The 20,899-nt window shown below is 37.3% G+C and overlaps 1 protein-coding gene across 2 annotated transcripts in view; it reads left to right on the top strand.

Annotated features, from left to right (window-relative positions):
* Positions 1-19,959, top strand: part of IFT56 (intraflagellar transport 56) — a 56,088-nt gene extending 36,129 nt beyond the window's left edge. For both annotated transcript variants that reach the window (XM_074901400.1, XM_074901398.1), the window contains 6 exons: positions 2,769-2,857; positions 8,485-8,568; positions 10,736-10,805; positions 13,597-13,703; positions 17,315-17,448; positions 18,787-19,959. In XM_074901400.1, the coding sequence (XP_074757501.1) occupies positions 2,769-2,857; positions 8,485-8,568; positions 10,736-10,805; positions 13,597-13,703; positions 17,315-17,448; positions 18,787-18,898 (596 nt within the window). In that variant the 3' untranslated portion in view covers positions 18,899-19,959. The remainder of the gene's footprint in view (positions 1-2,768; positions 2,858-8,484; positions 8,569-10,735; positions 10,806-13,596; positions 13,704-17,314; positions 17,449-18,786) is intronic.
* The last annotated feature ends 940 nt before the right edge of the window (positions 19,960-20,899 follow it).

Here is a 20,899-nt window from a genome sequence, read left to right as displayed (position 1 = left end):
GAATGGATTAAAATGAAGATGTAGAATATTTTTTCAAAACAAGATCCTGTCTTTCTGACTTGCTTGTTAACTGTAGAAATCCCATGACTGCATTAAGAAAAAAGCAGCAACAGGCAGTTTAGGGAGCATAGTGTCATATATTTGTAAAGTAATTTGGAGTCATCAGTTAAGTCCTTTGCTATTTTTAATTAGATCTCTGATTGGAGGATCAAGGAACATAAAGCAAACAGAGTTAATGTGAAAGTCCTTTCCAATATATGTACACATTTCATCTCATGTCCCTACCTCAAGAGGAGTAGAGACACCCAAAACAAAACAAAAAAACCCCAGGAAGCACTTACAGTGTAGGAGTCAATATTCGCTCTCTAGCAGCAATAAATAACACTCAGAACAGCAGCTTGCTTTACTGTTTTTTTTTAAGTTTAATACAAACTCTTAATCCCAATGACATGAAATAGAACCAGCATTACAAAGGAGGGTATAACTAGATTTTTATAATTAATTCTCATGCTCTTCTCCCAAGATCTCAGCTGAATGGAAAATTAAACAGATCAGATTTCTGAGATAAGTTAAGGAGGAAATGGGGCAAGAGGAACATTAGTAAAAGTAAATGAACATTAATATTTCCATTAAATGAAGTATTTAAAGTGTTTAACATAAATCTTACAAATTACCCTAAATCCTCTGCAACCATAATGGAGAAAAGCACCCCTTTCATTTTCAGTGGTCCTCTTTTAGGATCAAATCAGGCATATCTGATGTTGGGTGGGAAGAATGAAACATTTCTTCTGGATTTTGTGCAGTCTTTTTTTTGAAGTATACTTAGGTCACCCTAAGTAATTTTTCAAAATGAGAACTTTTTCCTCTTCCTGCATGAGTCACATGGGATGAATTAGAACTATAAAACTCTAGTTTTCCTGTCACTAGTAGTATTCATTGCTGAGTTGTATGAGATTTACAGATGTTTTACTTGTTTGGGTTTTTAATGAAATCTTTCGCTAAAAGTATACAGAGGATGGTATGCTGGGATAACAAAATTTTCTGCCAAAATGCAAACTTAAGAATAAATACTGGAACGTAGAAACTCTACAGTCATACATGGGAAGATTAAAGTGTGGTTCTAATATTTTGTTACTGTGATTAATTTTTACTGAAAATGTATTCTCAGTTTTAAGTCTTACTTGCTTTCTAAAAATTTTGTTTAAAATAAATTGCTGTGAGTTTATGAACTTCAAAAACTGAATGTGGGGGGAAAGGAGCACTTCTGAGGTACCTGCATTCTCATTACAAAAAAAAAAAAAAAAAAGAGTGGAGGAAAACTATTTTTGTTATTGCCCTGTCAGGTCATAATATCTGTTATGATAAGTATGCCTGAATGTAAAAAAGGACAGATAAATACACAGGCCAGTTTCTATTCACAAATGAACACTTAATGAATAACCAAATAATTTTCTTAAGTTAGAGGACTGAATGATGTGGTTCAGACATAGATAAGGATGGATTGTTTCTATATGGAAATGACAGGACACCCAAGCTGAGTATCTCCTAGTGCTAAAAGATAAAAAATGAGATTATTCTGCTTTCCTTTGAAATATATTTTGAGATCTTATATAGTACTTTCCAGGAATAATTACTACCCTACCTTATTTAAAGGAGAAGATACAATTTTCCAGTGGAATGCTATATTCTGTGCAGTGGTATGGAATGAAAATATTGGTCTTCAGATACATTAAATTTCTGTATACAGAAAGTATATTTTCATTTCCTAGTGTGGTTGGATTGATGGTAACTAACCTACAGGAGCAGATTACTTCAGGGCTGTTGATAGCCTTAGGACATTATCTCTTGTCACTTTACCGAACTGCACAGAGTAGCATTTTCTCTAAAGATCATTTGACTTAGTGAAATAGAAGTGATTTGACATCACTTGCATTTATGCCTTCCTGGCTGCTACATGGGTTCATCCATCTCTCACCAATCTCTGCTGGCGGGGTCTAACAAAAAATAGTCTTAGTAAACTTACTTCAGAGTCTCTAAAAAAGCTTTGAAATAGTTTTTCAGTAATATAGCTTGCAATTTCAGAGTGGATGACAGCATAGTATGATGGCAGCAAAAGATTATGATGACATAGATAGCAGAAAAGTTTATTGACACTCATTTGAACTGATATGCCTAACATATTTATGACTTTACTGCTTGTGAGCAATGTGGTAATCCCAAAGGCATGGAAACTAATTTTCATATAGTATTTTATCATTGAGTATTTTTCCTGTGCATGTATTAATTTTATTTTAATAACAATATTTTCAGTGTATCAAGTTTACTCTCTTACTGGAACTAAAATGAAATACATAGAGCTTGTTTGTCCAGGATAACTGAAAAGCATACCTTTAAAGAAAAAAGGCTAATGAGGTTAAAATAACAAACTCAGGTTTTGTATCGAGTGTTGTTTCCTAAGAATAAGAATAACTCACGGTAGAATTATGCTACATAAATCGTGTCATGGTGAAGGCCTGTTACTTAAAGAATTTGTAGAATTTGCTTTTGAATACAGTCTTGCAATAGTTATTGTATGCTGTAAAGAAAGTTGACAAGATGATCTAATAGTTTTTCTAACCTTTAGTATGGTCCTTTCCCTGAAAAGGCAAGTTACACTATTCTTAGAAGTTAGCTTCATAGTTGCCAGCAATCTTGGCAGTGATTTCTGTTACCATGTGATTTTCTAAATGATAATTTCTACAAATCTGCATTTATGTTTTGAATTTTAGATACCATTCCAGGGAGACAATGCATGTCCTCCTGCTTCTTTCTTCTTAGACAGTTTGGTAATGTCCTGATTTACCTCAACTCAATCAAGGTTAGTATTTATTTACTATTGGTAGTACTCTAATACATGGAATCACTACTTACGGTATTAGACTATACCATGTGAGACACTATGTAAACATAAAAAGATTGAGAATCACAATAGTAACAACAAAACACAGAAACAACAGTGGACATAAGTGGTCAGTACAGCAGATAGATCTAAATGTAAAGAAGCAGTTTATAAGATAGCATTGTGCAGCATGGTGGGCATAGTGGTCTCATCACACTTAAAATTTAACCAGTATCAGGCTTTCTGGTGGTATCACAGAAGATGAAGAAAAATAAAGGAAGACAATGAAAAAATTTGGGGATATTTATGGGGTGAGCAATATGGAGGAAAAACCCCAAATATTTTCTTAAGATGATGGAGATTATTGCCATTGGTTAATACTGGGGACAACATTTTCATGAACAAGAGTGTGTAAGGAAGATAGGACATGAAGGACTCTAGAAGTATTAATGCTTATATTTTACAAGAAAAGCCGTCATTGAAGAGCTAAGATAGGGCAGTATTACCAAAGCAGTAAACTGAGAATATTATTTTTGCAGAAATACTCTAAATGGTACCCTGCAGGTAGTGTTGCATTTTTCAAAGTAAGAGAAGGAGTTTGCAGTTATCATAATGCAGCATTATCAGATCACCAGTGTTCAATGGATAGAATGGGTATAACTTAGAGATACCCAGTTATAAATCAGATGTGAGGAAAAAGAGAGATTATAGAGTTGAGTGATTACAGTCTTGTTCCAGTAATTTGAAACTAGAGTTGTAAGAACTCTGTATTTGATAGGAAGAGGAACCAGAATCTAAAAAGAAATTGTTAGGGAGATACACAAAATGAGCATAATTACAATGTTCTAAGGAGGGTGAGATCTAAAGAACAATGTGGTTGTAATGGTGCCAAAAGCAACTTACGGGTGAAAAACAATGAAGGTGTAATGTTTCTAAACTTTGTCTGTGAAGAGGTTGTTGAGGAAACCCCAAGCGTCTGTAACCACTGGAATGACTCCACTATTGTGAATGACTCCACCCCACCACCACCACCACCCCCCAATCTGGAGCGTGTGTGTAACTGAAGGAAAGGATAGCTGGAAACTAACAGTGAGATTTGTTTTGCCTAACCTGAGCCATCTAAAAGTCAGAGTTCTCATTATGTTCATCTGGTGTTAGTCTATAGCTAACAGGGGCAGATAGTGATTTCCAGGGGAGAATTCATCCTATGTATTTCTTACTTATCTTGGAATGGAATAAGTCACCTGGCCGATCTCGGTCCAGCCGGGATCAGGGTGACACGCTGAATAATGACAAACTCACACCAGTTTGTTGTAGGGGGGACATTGCCAAGAGCAAATGTTTCTGCACTGTGTGCAAGCTCCCAATTTATTACCACCTGTTTACATAGGTTCGTTTTTACTTTTACATCCTACTGACCTTCAGGTTTTGCCTGTTTACTGCTCACACTCTCACCACACTCTGCATGTGGTGTTTTTTACTGCTGTTTTTCACACAACACGATGTTCCGTAATGTTGCCTCAGTTATCCACAATCGTTCTTCTAACCTCAAGGTCAGTTTACATTTTGCTAACTACCAATTCTTAACTCTAACATCACCCCATAGAAATGCCTGATCCTTTCCATTTCCTTTAAACAACTAGTTCTAACCTGAAAAGGTTCAAGCTAAATGCGGTTACTCGCCACCTCCAAGGTATATAGGAAAGCTTAGAAATGAGAGAGGAGTAGCATCTGGGGAGGCAAATGGAGTTGTTATTAATGTTGGAAAGTAAGACTAGTTTTTGTAAAGGAAAGAGCCAGAAATGAAGATACTGAACAGAAATTAAGAGGGTGAAAGTGGGCAATATGGTGCTCAGAGGATAGGTCAGAGTCATGAGACAAGAACAGTGCCACAGGGAGGGGTTTAGGTGACATGGCTCTGCATCTGTGAGGGTATAAAGGGAAGTGTTGTAGGAAGGGTTGGAAAGAAGATCTGAATGGAAAAGAAGGAGCACAGAATACTCAGTGTTATTTTGTAAGATGTTAGTAAGAACCCATGCAGAGGAAAATACAGGTGAGGAGTAGATCTAATGTTTAATAACTCTCAGGAGGGATGCAGAAATAGTGACAGGGATTTGCAAGCCTTCAATCCTGCTATGTTTATCAACTAGAAGAATGAGCATTCTTACCTTGTCAGATATGGAAGAAACTATTTTATTATGTGTGCATAGGAGAGGGAAAGGGTTATCTGACTGCTTGTTTGGGTGTTGTGTTTTGGTTTGTTTTAAAAACTTAGATGTTTTGCTGAAAGTATGTAGAAATACTGTCACAAATTATAACATATATATGTGGATCTCAGCTTGCAAGCTGGACTTGTCCACATATACGTTCCTTTGGCATCAGTAACCATATATCTGTTTTGATTTGACCCATATTTTCACAAACATAATAAATTTTTAAAAAATATTCCTTCAGTTTTCACACAGTTGTAGTGTGAATGTATTTATAAAAGTGAAACAAAATATTAAGCTAAGTAAAGAAAATTCGGTATAAAAAAAGATTTATGCCTTTCACTGCACAGTGGTATACTCTTATTTGAAATACTAGTCTCTATCCCCTCAAATGCAGAAAGAAAGTTGATTCAGAAAATAATTAGAAATTCAAATATTGTCTTAAGAGATTTAGAAGATAGATATTTTTTGCTATAGATAGAAGTTAAGAAAATAAAATTATACAAAATGAGAATTAGAGTAACAAGGTAGATCTGAAACCTCCATTTGTATTAGGAGAGGCTGAAAACAAGATACAGCTTGTGGGAATTGCAGCAGATTCACAATGTCTTTTCTAAGAAAATGGATTTTGTCTCTCTCAAAACAGTTTTTGGAACTCATTGTCATAGTTCAAGGTAGGGTTGAGGTTGCACGTTTGGAAGGTTTTATAGATTTTTATCTAGCAAGTTGCAAAATGATAAGCTTAAGAAAATATTTATTAAATTGAAGGGAATCATAAGTGCTGGTAACTTGAGACATAATGCAGTTGATAAATAGCAAGGACTAAGGACAAAAGTTTTCTGCCTATTACCACTTCCCTTCCATGGACCTTTTGAAGTAGTTGATCATTCTCAGAGTTTTTTAGCTGAGACTGGCCAATGCTCAGACTTACTTAGGTCATCCTCCTTCTCTTCAGGTCATAGGGATGCAAATAATTCTTCATGTACCATGTTACAGGCGAGGTTTAGGTGGCTTTACAGTCACCTTTGTGTTTCATTCACAGGAATAAATTTCATTAAAATCTCTGCAGCCCTTTAAGTGGAGCTGTGTACTCTGTGAAGATTGTTTGCATGATATTCTCTCAGGAAACACCACCTTCATCCATGATTGATTAAAACTACTTTAGGCATGAGAATGTCTCAAAGGACACCTTATTATAAGTATATTGCCAGCTGCCCTGAGGGTAACGTTATAACACTGAGGATCATCTGAGAAGACAAGCTAATTCAGGCTCAGCTGAGTTCTGGCCACAACGAATGCTTCATTGTTCAACTGAGTATCTGAGCATCTCATTGAAATGGACATCACTCAGAGCACAGTTTTATGAAAAAATTGAAGGCCGCTGAAAAGACCACAGAAGAGTGAAGTACAGTACGTATAATGTGGTTTAAAAAAAGAAAGAAAGAAAAACAAACAAAAAAAAAAAACACAAAACATCTAGCTGCTGTGGATGTGTTGCACTATCAGCAGCACTAGTTCATTTCTACTGGTTTTGTTTTTGCAGCAGGTCTGGTATGTAGCACTAATAGAACCAGAATAAAATGACACAGTTTTTGAGTTTGGTTGCTGACAAGTTTATTTTCCGTTTTAATTCAAAAATACCGTGCAGGCTATTTGAACAGAAGAAACTATTAATGCAGAAAAACTAAGTATCCCGCTCACCGGCTTTGTTTAACCTGGGACTTCTGCTGATTCACATGAAACTATCACTGAAAAAGAATACAGTAAAGTGTTGTAATTCTCATATGGTAAAACCAGTTAGTTCACCCTAAGGGTACTGAAATGTTTTCACAAACTGAGCTTAAGGTCATCCGATTGGTTCATCCTCATGCTTTCACATGGCTTGCTAAATTTGCCAGCTTTTGGACCCTAACATGACAATTTGGGTGAGATCTTGACATCTGGCAAATGGTGGTAATCCCCCACCTCTCCTCTCAAGGCACTAGCTTGATGAATGTGGGTGGACTGGATTAGTACCCTTTGTTGACTGCCTTTGACAGGGAAGGGAAGAAGTTCATCAAGTGTACCTACATCATGAAAAAAGATAGAGAGCATTGGGAAAGGGTTTTGCCCCTTGCTTCCTGTATCTTTTGTACAATCCCAACTATGCTTTTTACCTCTTCCTCAATCTTTAATAAGGTTGCAAAACAAAAGTTTGATCTTCCTACATGTGTTCTGTTTCTTTTATATAAGGGAAAATGTTTCTTCCACACACCTTGCAACTGTTACTCACCCAGGAAGGCTTTTCTTACAGTAACTGTAGTGGATGAACCACCTTGCTTGTTTCCCGTGCTCTTTCATAAGCACTGCACCTCTCCTCAGCAGAGATCCTCAATCCTGTCCATACTTGTAGCTGTAGTATTATGTTCCACCTTACCTCTGCCAGGTCTACTGGTGCCACAGTGTGAGACGGTGCTGAATGTTGAACATACTCACCTGACTTGTGGTCATCTGAGTTATACTTTAATCTGGGCATTTGACCATGATCAAATCTAAGCTGTATGAGTTAAACCCAAACATCAGGCTAACCTGTACCTAGAGTTATACTTCCTGCTTTGGCCCATGCAGCTTTCCAGAAAAGATACAGCTAAATCAACCTGATCTGTCATTAACTAGGTGTGTCCAGTCTCGTATTATGAGAAAGAAAAACTTCAGATAGAGAGAAGGTTGCACTTCAGATAGAGAGAGAGAGAGAGAGAGAGAGAGTGTTGCACTTCAGATTGAGAGAGAGAATGGTGCCTGTCAGCAAGGTTTAAGCTTAAGGAAGTCCTGTTACATGGTGTGGTGCCTGGCTGCACCCCAGTACTGAGGTTCCATCTCTGTCATGTGATCCAGTGTGTCAGACTAGCGTCTGTCACATAACCAGATCCACAGGATCTCTTGTTGAACCTTGAGAAGTCTTGGAAAAACAAACTGTTCATCTGCTTAAGCCATTAGGGAGTCAACTGCCTATTTACCATCCTAGTGGTGAAATAAGTGCTTGGGAGGTGAGAGACACTGGCAGCACAGCATGTCTTCACATGCCCAAAGTGAAAAGTATACCCACAAAAGCTGCCACTGCAATTTTGAGCTTGGAGCATTCTCCAGATCTCTCATGGTTAATACTGTGGAATGTTCCAGCTGTGTTTGTAGTCATGAATGTAGGATGGAAAGCCAGTCCATAATTTTCTACCCACTGTTTATAAATGCCATATATTCATAATGTGGGTTTTTCTTTTTCCTTTCTATTGTCTTGATACAGTTTTACTCAGATTGAGGCGGGGGGAGATACTTTTAATGTTGTTATACCATGACGTTTTTTATACCATGGGTTTTTTGTTGTATTTATTTGGAATTTGTGTGCATCTCATTTTCCAGAGTTACTTCTACAATGATGACACTTTTAATTTCAACTATGCCCAAGCCAAAGCTGCCATGGGCAATTTTAGTGAGGCTGAAGAGGTATGTATTTACTTTCTTTAAAAAACAACAATGGAAACATTTCTCACATAGTGCCCTCTTTCCTTCCTTTTCTCCTTCCACATCTCCATGTTGGTTGAAAATAAGCAGATTGTGTGGAACATCATCTTCCCCTTAGAGGAACTGAAACTCTCAGCTAACACTATTCAGAAAAGATTATCTTGCTAATCTTGTAATGTGAGGTATATGGGGAGTCATGCTGCTTGTGGTGCATCACAAGAGTGCTTGCAGTTATCTCTAATTGATCAAAGAATGCCCTCTTAATCAGATTTCCTATGCTTTGTCTAGGATCCCAGGCTCTTATTGTTCAGACTGACTAGGGCATGCTGAGTAAAAGACACTGAATAGTTAAGAGCTTCTAGGTGTCCCTAGAAATCTGTGGTTAAAAATAAATAAATAAATAAATAAGATTTCTTACTCTGGGAGATGTGGGAGGAAAAGAGGAAGTGCTCGCTATCATATTCAGCAGCATCCAGATGCAGCTGGAAGATATTAACTTCTACATGCAGCATTTTTTGTGCAGTTGAAACTTAATTACAACTAAAATATGCAAAAGCAAATAGCTGCTATGAAGATGGAAGCAACATTTTCCACAATACCACAAAGAAGGCAAGCCAGAAAAAAAAAAAAACAACCTCATAGTCTAAAGTGAATGATATAGGTTTGCTTGTTTGGTTTTGGTTTTTTTTCCCCTGTCTTTCTAACTTTTTAACTCTTCAGGTTTCTTGACAACAGAGCCTCTTGGGTTTTTTGGCTTGGTTTGGGATTTTGGGGTTGGTTTGTTTTTTTGGTTGGTTGGTTTGGTTTGGTTTGGTGGGGTTTTTTTTCCCAACACCTTTAATTTCTGTGACCTGAAATTGCATCTCTCTATAAGAAAAACATCCAAGACTATCAGGCATAATGGATATATATTTCGGTTCACCTACTTTAGTTAGCTTAATAAAAATGCAGGTATCTTTAAAAACTATGGTAGCAGGCTGTGCTGATTCCTGAGGCATAAAAATGATCACGCTGTAAGTAAGCTTTAACTGCAGCCAGGCAGAAACACAAAGATCTAAACTGCAGTTAATCCACATTTTTCCTCTTATGTTCTTACAAATTATTCTAGATAAACTTATGTTATGTAGCTGATGCACTTAAATAACAGAATTATGTAATTAAATTGATTAGTCTGGCCTAAAGTCTGATCTTTGATTGTGATGACACTTTCATATAAAGATCACACTTCCCCCGTGTCTCATAAACTTGTAAAATATCTCCACATATAGCACTTATTATTTAAAAGCTTATCTCCCTGGACATAGTGAAATAAAAGGTATGATAAAGTGCTACTTACAGTGATAATGCTGCTTTTTTTTGATTTATTCCCTCTTACCCCTTCCAGCCCCAAGGGATTGGCCATGTTTAACCAATAAAAAAGTTAGTAATTTGTGAGCTTGCTGTTCCAGTACATACATCTCCTCCTATAAACATATTTAGAGTTTTGCCAATAGCATCCTAGTATAGTTACAAATATACCTGCAGAGAGGCACAAATGGCTTTTTTCTGAGAGCAAAGCCAGAGTACATTTTTAAATGTATAACATCCCCCCCGTGCATCCCTTTAGATGTAGAATGTAATAAACCTGTATTTGTACAATAAGTTACAAAAGATTAACGTTTTGCCTCAGAACTTTATTGAAACCAAAATGGTTAGAAATGGCTTATTGCTGACCTGGAATGATCTCTAACATGTATGGGGAGGAAAGGCTCCTATATATGTGAAACTTGTGGTATTTCAAGAAGATGCTAATGTAATTGCTTGCATTGCTTTCTAAACAAACACATTCCACGTAGCTTTTTCCACAGGCCCAGTGTTCCTTTGTGCTGCTTGTGTTGCATGGCCACCCACTGGCACTTGTTCAGAGCAGGCTGCACCCTCTGCACAGCTTGGCGTTTTGAAGGTGCAGAAGTCCCTTGATAAGCATGGCACTGTTTGAATCCTCCACCTACCTGACACAGAGAGATGCCCCTACACCTGCTTGCAATACCCTAATTATTCTTTCTCGTGTGTCTTAAGCCTTAGCTGCATGTTGAAACAAGGCAGGTCTGCCTTCTGTTTGTTTAAAAGTACATGGATGTATAATCTTTCTTTTTCCTTCTTCCTGCAGGTGTTTCTTTTGATCCAGAGCGAGAAGATAAAGAATGATTTTGTTTACCTTAGCTGGCTAGCTCGCTGCTGTGAGTCATTTAACTCTCCACATTGCAGAATACAGATCCTCCTCTATTGCATCAGTCTTGGCAATCCACTTTCCTAATTGAACTTCATGTTGTAGGTGGATTCAGGACTGTGAAAGTGAAAAGCTGATTGCACTAGTTATAGCGTGGGTGGTTATTGCACCTTTCATACATCTGGCTTTAGTAAGCAATTACTCCTTCAGTGCAGTGCTGTTATAGTTCCATCAGTGCAGCTTTGTCCTAACCAGTGAACCTTTCTCTTTTCAATTGGTCTACTCAGTTTCTTGGGTGAAGATTTTCTGTCTTAAAAGACTTGAGTTACAACTCTGAAATGTTCAGAATAAAACATAAAATAGAAACATCCCTACTGGGTCAGGCCCAAAGGTCTGTCTACCTTTAAGAGTAGCCAATGTCAGATGTTTAAGGAAGAGAAGAATCAGGCAAGCATACACTGTATTTTTCCTCCTATCACCTTACTCTTTGTTTTGTCTAAATTCCTGTGCCTGAGGGATGTCCTTTATAATCTCCAGCGTGTTTTTTCTTCCAAAATTTTATTGTTCTTTCCTTGAACCCAGAAAACTTTTGCTATGTTTAATATCCTATTGCAAATTTTATTTAGTTTTTCTGAACCAGTTTTTAAAACATTGCAGAGTACACCTCATTACAGATAGAGCTACAGTGCCACATGCAAAATATAGAGGTGTGCTTTTCCAGTGATTCAAGTCTGAGACTCCCTAGGCTAATTTGTTTTCCTTACAGTGCCTCAATACAAAAATTGTATTATCAAACAATTTTCAGCAGTTGTACTTGGAATGTAAATATGTATGTTTTGGGACATTATAACATATCACAGATGTGATTAACATCTCTAATGTGATCTTTACAGACAGGCACATCACATCAATGGATGCCTATCAATGACTCTATTTTAGAATGTGCCAGTTTATTTCCTTTTTCATTAAGCTGCAGTATGTGGTTGTGTTTGAGTGTTTTATATGTGAATGTTTAATGCGATTTCTTTTTTGATGGGAGAGCTCCCATTGCAAAGGGAGTTCATGGTTGTTCAGTAGACAGTGTTGATCCCATTGATTCTGTGCTATACTAGTTCTTTGACATACATCTGGGGATGCAGAACTCTTTGAAGGTGATAGTTATTATACAAGAAGTAGAATTAACACATCAATTAAAAATTTTCTAGCTCTTTCACAGGAGTTGCTATTTATTCTTGAGTGTGCCTTTTGCCATTCTGAATTCCTGCTGAAGTTTCAGTAGAGCTGCTGTATTCTTTTGTGTCTGTCTTAAAATTTTGATTTTTCCTTCCCAAAACAGCTGCTAGAATTCTTTGCAGAAACAACTGTTCATTGATGAACATAGTTATCTTTTTGTGTCAAGTATGTAAATTACTATTAGATCCTTTGGATAAAAGCTGCTGTAGAAATTACAAAGCATTATAATACATTCATGTCAGAGTATGATTAGGTATTGAGTTGTAAACAACTCAATGCTGAAATACTTCCAAAGGCAAAAAGTACCAGAGATGCATCTTTTGGGGATGCTAGACAGTATTTTTTTGTTTAATATTATTGTACTATTTATATAAAATTCTTCTTAGAGAAAGTAAAAAAAAAAAAACCATTGAACTAGCACAGTATTCCATTTCTGTAGATAGGTGGTATTTGGAAATTAAGACCTGGCTGTTTGCCACGGTGTATGGTATCTGGAGCAGATTAAAGAAAAGCCTGATTTGATGTCCTGCAGCTTCCTAAATGAGAAGTGTCTATAAGTCCTGTGATTTGGTGTTACATGTTTATTGTTGATGATTGCCACCCATTCTACCTGCAAAACATGTATTGGCACAGTGGGCACAGATATAATAAGCTAGATGGAGTCCCTCTTTTGAAAGAGCATGAGAGTGGTCCATGTGTGAGCAGGCAGCTACTCTCTGAGTAGCTGGTAAGACTTGAAAAAGAAAGGAATACTTAATTTCATTTTGTTTTCTCCCAGTACTTGAATGAGTCTGGAGTTACCAATATCAACCTCAGATTCAACAGAATGGGTTCTTAATTTCCAGAAAATCAATTATAGAACTCTTTGTGTTCAGACATCCTTCTAGAATTTCCACTAGCTGAGATGGAAGATTCAGATTCTTTTATTTCTAATTGTGTAGAGTTAAAGGCCAGTGAAAAAGTCTAGTCATATAGGCAAATTTAAAACCAGCACAAAATCTCAGGAATTTGAAAACAGTTTTCTAGTAGATGCATAATGACAAGTTTTTTTATGCTTGGAGGGGCTTCTCCCCCTCCTCCCCCGCTTTTGGTTTGTTATGAATCATGGGAATTGAATGTTTAGATTGAGGTGGGCACCAAGTATTAAAGACGTCAGGTGCCAATTAAAATTTTTCTGTGTGTAAGAACACATAATCCTAAATCTCACCATCTAAATGGATTGCTAAGTTCATTGTCCTGCATAAAATAACTTCTCTAATGCTTTCTATTTTGTTCCTTAATCACGTCTGAAATCATGAGAGTTGTGCTTACTGCTGTATCTGTGAAATCTAAATTGAGATGTAAGCGCCACAATTATTCCTCTTGACGTTGGTATTCTCTGATAAATTTGCTGTTATCACTAGTAAGGCAGAAGATAAGGACAAGTTTCCTTTCCCAACCTCGTGCTCACAGGGTGAGGCATGCATTTGCATTAAGCAAAGAAATTTAGGAACATTTATTCAACCTGCCATTTAGGATTGTGCATGGCATATTCTTTTTGCAAACCCAGCTCTTTGTTGTTATTGCAGATATTATGAATAAGAAACCACAGTTGGCCTGGAAGATCTATCTGAAGATGGAAACCTCAGGGGAGTCCTTTAACCTATTGCAGCTCATTGCAAATGATTGCTACAAAGTGAGTCTTCTCTTTAGAACTTGGTGTATAGCATGTTGATTCAGTGATTGTACCAACAGCCATTTTTTTGATACTTTCAATCATTGTCATCACTAGCGAACTTTCTTTTATAACCATGGGATGTCTAATAATGTAGATGTGTTGGCAAGGATTAGTCAGTATTTTAACCTACAGGCCTTCTTGGTAGACAACCCACTGATTAAAATATTGGTAAATTACTGCATGCTTGAGCCATCGATAATGATAACAGTCTCTTCTCCTGCTAGGGATTCAGTGTTGGTAGAAATGACAAGAAACTTTTAAGAAGAAGAAAATCTAGCATAGATTCAGCAAGGAACCACATGCTACCTTTTTTTTTTCTAGGACAACGTTATTTTTTCCTTAAAGCTTGTAATGGTAATGGGAGATACTCCCTTGTTAATCATAAGGAAATGGAAAGAGAATTCCCACAACTGCTATTCTATCTGCCCAAGCAGGGCAGAGAGACATGGGGGGGTGCAGTCATTAGGAATAAAACTACTCAGAAAAAACGGTGAACTTAACTGCCTACAATGGGATCCATGCTAACACATAATAGTTCTTTTGAACATTTTCTAGGGGGGACTTTTAAAGAGATGAGGTTAGACTAAGCTGTCTAACATCTTTAAAAGTTGAGCTAGACAAGACAATGTCCACTTTAGTAGGGATGCTCTGGACAATTTAGAACAAGTTAAAATATATGCTATCTCACTTGTACTAAGCTTCTAGATTGTGTTTACTAGTTCTGACGCTCTGTGCTAATGCACTGCTGGCACACCTCCAAATTCTAGTTTTCACTATTAACATAGCTTTGTATAGAGATTTTGGGAAGCTGATTACAATTCTGCCTAAATTCCTAACATCCAGTTATTCAGATGGTGTCTGTACATAGTGAGACTTAGCTCTGGTTCAAGTCTTTTTGATGTTCTGCAAAGCATGTAAAGAAAACATGAAAGCTTGATCCACAGGATGGATGTAGAGGTATATAAAGAGAACTTGTTTGACAGGATTGTAAATGGTGCTATAGGAGAAAGAAAAATTGATTGTCCTGTGCAGAGTACTACTGTGCAAGATTTCAGTAGACAATAATAGGATGCTGCATCCAGCATCCTCTCTGCCCTCTACAAGGATGATTGCCCTGTTCTGGGACCTAGAGGAGGAGCAGCTCAGTGATAGGAGAAAATGACGTTATTTGGAAAAGTGTCATGATGAGACACAGGCCATCCACTTTTCAGAATGTATTGACTAGAGCCAGAAGGTGGACTGAAGTTATTTTAGATTAAATTAAAGACAGATTGTAATTTTGTGATTGTGCAAATATAGTAGTTCACTTTTTTAAGAAAGCAGATATGAGAAGAGCAGAACACAGATAATAGGTGTAAAGCTCATGAAGCTGGTTTGGTGGAGCCTAGTGTAAGCGAATACACAAGAGATAGCAGCTATTAGCATAGGCTTATGACAGTGATCAAACTTGCCATCATAGAGGAAAGCTAGTAAACTGAGTCCTACTGGAAAACCTCCCAATGACTCTCACTTCAGACTCTCCAAGGAGCAGCAATATCCACATACTACCTGTAACATTCTTTTTTGCTTTTTTCCTTCATCTGACAAAGTAACATGTTCTCAAAAATCCTAACACATAACTGAAAGTCAGAAAATCTGCCTTGTGATGTCAAAAGCATTATTCTAAAACTGAGAAAATTATCTCTTGCACATCTTTCAAGTATTCAGTCTGCACATCTTTCAAGTATTCAATCCACCATCTCACCCTAAAAGTCTTGTTGCTCAAGCAGGTGTCTATGCCTCTTCTGTTTCCTGTACCTTGAATTTGTGTAAGCAAGTTGACAATCAGACCTTGTGTAAAATCTCTCTCTAGACCATTTTAAGTCTCACTTGAATCAGCTGATTACTTTTACTAAATTGTTCTCAGAATCTTACTGTACTCTACAGGAGAAGCAGCTCCACACTTTGGATTTATCTAGAGGTCTTAAAAACTGTTCTTACAGGACTAAATTTTTCAGCCTAATTATGTGTCTCCATATGGCCATAAATGACTGCTCCAAAGATGAAAGAATTTAATTTCAGAATTGATTACTGTAGTATTATAATTTGTCTTTCTACACTGCCAACTATTTGTACCTGTTCTGCTAAATGGCAAGGCCCACGCTGTTTGAGTTTATGTAGCATTTTCCAGTTGTTTCTGAAACATATTATATTGGAGGTCCACAGACAGCACCATAGCTGTAACTGAAGTAGGCAGTTGCACTAGACTTCATTCAACAAATGCTGAATGAACACGAATGGAGCAAGGCCAACAGAGTCCTGAGACTAGGTGTGGCTCGATGCCTCATTGGTATGCTGATAGAAGCTGATCAGCAAGGAAGTCAGGATGCAGGACTTCCGGCTAATATCTTGCTGCTTTTCATGCAATAGCCCATTTTATCCATGTAGGGAACAGCACATGACTTGGGGTGACGCATTTCCTGCTTTTATGTCAGGTAGAGGACATTAAACCTGTATCTGCTTAATGGAACTAGATCAGATGCCAGTTTGGAGAGATCAGTATTCAGTTTCTTCTTTTTAGCTGACACATCCAATGCTGTTTGTACTATCTTTATTCCCATCCATTTAAATGGTTGCCAGCCACCTGTGGTTAAAATCACCATTTATGTGAAGAAGGGGGAATTATTACTCCTTCTGTAGTGCCTGTGTTTCTCTGACTAAGGTTTCCAAATGTAACTCCCACAGCCTGTCCTTTTTTCTCAGCAGATGCAGGCTTCCAGCCACCAAAGGATGGGAGGTTGTGCTCAGTCTACCTTCTGTGCTCTCTCAAGGGAAGATGCTAGCCACAAACATACTGCTGTTCAGGCTTGCCCAGATGAGGAACACTCACAGTCATAGACAAGGTCCACATGGGTTATGCTGACTTCAAAAGCCACAGTTACTGTGGTCACTCCTTTCATACTGGCTTGCCAATCAGCTTGCTTCTTGTTCCCATTTACAAGTAAAGAACCTAAAGCAGAAAAGATAGGCTATACAGTGGATTTTCGTATGCTAAGAAAAATTCTGTTCATAGAATCTTATTTCATACTGTACTGTGACAGTGAAGAAAAAAATACAGCTCTAAGTTAAACTCAAAAGACATCCAAATAGGTCTCTGTGACCATCTCTACATGAGGAAAAGTGGGTTTGTTTTCAAATGTTTGGACCAGTTTGAAGTTGATATTCTGTCAAGGACTTCGGTATAGTTGGTACGACACTAGGTAGGGCACCTCATAAAAAGAATTTCTGTAAGCTAGTGTTACCTGTATATGATCAAAACAACAGTGCTGATCATTGCCTACTGATAAAGTTCAGGGTGCAGTTTGTCTATAATATCTTCAAAGACATAGAGCAGTAACGTTCTAACACCACCTGTTTTCCTGTGTAGAATTGAAATGTGCCTGTTCTGTGTCACTTGCTACCTGCAGAAAAACAGGAAAACACACATTGCTTCTACGACTCACTGGTTTCAGAAAACTGAGCTCAAAATTTTTAATCCCCTTTTGAAAGATGTCCATATAGTCAGGAATAATGTTTCACTTTCTGTGCAGATGCATCAATTTTACTATTCAGCCAAAGCGTTTGATGTTCTGGAGAAACTAGATAGTAATCCTGAATACTGGGAAGGCAAGAGAGGTGCTTGTGTGGGTGTCTTCCAAATGATCTTAGCTGGCCGAGAAGCAAAGTGAGTATTCTGTGTTGTATCTGTATTTATTTTGCTCTTTTCCTATTTCCAGTTACCTGTAAGACAAAATCATAATCTTAGCTTTAGGACTAGGTGTCCTCTTCCAATTTTTACTGACCTTTCAGAGAATAGACACTCTGCCTAGTGGTTCCATATGCAGTGTTCAATTTGAAGTGTATCTTCCACACCAACAATTGTAGAATATATGTGGAGAATAACTTACCAGTGAATGCTATGAACTGTAGGAAACCAAACTACATTAGTCATTATACTAAGAAGAGCTAAGTTACAAATGTAGTATGTTCATGAACTGAAGGAAAAGAATCTCGTTTCATGTTGATAGCGTAAGAATGGAAAACTGTCCCATAACATTTTAAGGTTCATAGAACTAAGGAAACATTTACTCAGCGCTGTAGGAAGGACATGATTTCTCTAAACAATGAGTAGATGCAACTGTGTTTTCACTAAAATTTGCTTTCTGAAGACACTGTCCATATTAGACAAATACAGTTACTTAATGAAAGCTTAAAGGAAATTACCTATGTTACTGATAATTTTGCTTTTCACCCATTTCACTGGATGGGAGAATGAGAGTGAATAGTGAGGCTGTATTTAAGAACTGTTCCCTCGTGAATATTCTGCTGTGATGCCAGATGGCCACTGTCCTCTGGCCAAAGTTGCTGTTTCATGCATGACTGGTAGGTGTGTATCTTGGCTTCTACACCTTCCTTGTATTCCCTTCTCTGCTGGAATAATAATCTCATTAACTGCTGCACCCTTCAAGTGTCCTTTTAGCAATTACTGTAATAAATGCAGTAAAATACACATAGCTTGCTTGTTTTTCAATGTGCATACATGTTCTTGCTGTAAAGTAGCTGGCAAACTGCAGCTTCATATTGGTTTACCCTATTGGTAATGTTCATTTCAATGTTATTTGTATTTATATTTAAGATGCTTTGGCAGCATTAAGCTAGATGTTGCCATTCTGAAGACTAGCAAGTAGCATTAAAGAAAAAAAAAGTGCTTTGCTCTGGGAAACTATTTTGCAAGAGTAAGGATTTATTTATAAATACACATACTCTAAACTCCAAACTAATTTCATTTTGCTGATTTTTTTACTTAATTTCTCTCCTTGTTGCAATTGTATACATGACGTTTTTTGTGTGTGCGTGTGTCCTGGGATCTCATCTACTGTGCATTTCTACCTATTCCTGCTCTGCAGATGAGTGGACCTCTGTCTAGGAACAATGTTTTTCAAAATAGTTTGGATGTGGGTACTTGGTTATTGTATCAGTTAAGTCTTACTCTCATTTAAATCTTTGCTTTTCACCTTTGTAGAGAGACTCTGCGGGAAGTACTGCATCTTCTGAAGAGCACTGGTAATTCTCAAGTAGAATACATTGTCCGCATCATGAAAAAGTGGGCCAAGGAGAACAGAGTCCCTGTTTAAGTTAGAGCCACAAAATGGAACGGGTTGGTTACTACTCTATGTGTGGCTGTCAGATGTGGGTCTTGGTTTCTCCTGTGCATTCTGGGTATCTCCTTCTGTGCAGGACTTTAGACAAGCAGGTTGATCCAGCTGAGCAACAGTGTAGTGCAGTGAGATTGCAAACCATACAGCAAGTTGGGGTTTTTTTGTTAAAGCTTTACTGGTACCTCTTCTGTTGCACCACTCTCCATTCCTCATTCAGTGTTTCAGTTTTTTAGTAAATACAACTGTCCACAAATCAAAATGCTCCTCAGATGTTCCCCAGATTTCTCACAAGAGTTACTGGGCTGCTTTTTGGGGTTTTTTTCAGCAAGCATTCTGGCCTCTGGAGAAGAATCATTTGTTAAATGACTGAGACAAATCTACTTCAGCACGTGATGGAATGTGAGAAGTAGAGAGGATGATGGTGACAACCAAAAGCCATTACTAGGGTATCAGATAATACATAAAGACCTGTCCGGGGTAAAATACAAACCGTATTCTGAACACTGTCCTTTTCTGGATAAATCTCAATACTAATACCTTCACTTCTTTTTTTTTTTTGCTATAAGGGTTGTTTTCTCTCTTAATATCTTTTTCAGAGCATGGAGATTTGACTGACTATTGTTCAATCTTGCTTTGAGGTTTGACATTCAAAACATTTATTCATGTTAATATAATTCATGTGAGTAATCCATTTAGTTTAGCAATCTGATGGATAAAAGAACTGGATATTTTGAATAATTTTCTTTAGCATTTACCACCCTCATTAGCAATACATTTATTATAGTTCTGGATTTATTATACTCTCCTGTTTTTTAAGGAGAACAATTCAGGGAATACATAATTCTAAAAGAAGGCAACAGTTATAACATAGGAATATATTATTCGTTTTTTAGTGAAAAACATTTGTATGTTATTTGTAAAAGGAAAATTTACCTTTTGTAAATTTGTAAAATACTTACAAAGGATTTTTTTATCGTTTGGGGAGGAAACTCAGAATATCGTGTTCTCTACTGTCCATGCTTTCATTAAAGCTCCTAATTGAATCTCCAGTTGAATGTCTTGTTGGTCTGTGTTGCTTCATACTGTGGAAGTTGAAATAGTATATTCATTTTGCTGAGGAGGAGGCAGATTTGTGACTGGTCATTAAATGCATGTTCAGTAATCAGCCAAAGGCAAGCCAATGGCCTTGGTCCTGATTTTATGGTAGTTTGCTGAAAATAAGGAGGCTGGCTGTGTATGGAACATATACACCTTTCTGCCATATAACATGTCAGTGTTTTTACTTCTTTAAGCAAAAACTGTGGGTATCATTATTCAGGTACCTAGAAGTACCTTGATAGGTGTGGCTACTTGCATTTACATCTAGAAAACTGATCCATCATACTAGCAACAATAACAGCCTTTTGGCAGGGGCAACTTTACACTCATTCAAAAAAGGCATGAAAGGAGCAGTATTTTCACTGAAAGCAGTTACAAAACACGTTTCACTTGTCAAAGGTATTTTTCCCTCCCAGTTTAATTAACTTGGAAACAGATCGGGAATACAATTATGAGTCCTGGTACAGAGCTTCAAAAAAACATGGTGGTAGCTTTGTAGCAGATGCTGAATGCATCTTATTACTCCCTTTATTGAAGTTTAACCTGCAGGATAGCTGAAGAGCATCCATATCCATTGCAGACCGTTTTGCATGTTGGTTGAATCTTCTGACATAAGTGTGATGGCATTGCAGCATAAGGGCTTGGGGAACTAATTTTAAATTCTCTGTCTCTGACCAGCGAAGAAATTTTTGAAAACCTCACCTTTACTCACGATAGTCACAAAGTCATATTTGATATGCTAAATAATGTGCATTTTAGCACAGTGCATTTTATTGACTGGTAATAAAGCTTTTGTCATTTAAGACATAAAGAACAGGGGACTGCAGGGCTTTGCCTTGAGCAGTGACAAAATAAAAAATATATTACATATTGTCCTAG

This window comes from Athene noctua, chromosome 3, assembly GCF_965140245.1.
Source record: "Athene noctua chromosome 3, bAthNoc1.hap1.1, whole genome shotgun sequence".
Lineage (NCBI taxonomy): Eukaryota > Metazoa > Chordata > Aves > Strigiformes > Strigidae > Athene > Athene noctua.
The sequence above is the reverse complement of the archived record's forward strand: the minus strand, read 5'-3'. Positions and strand labels throughout refer to the sequence as shown.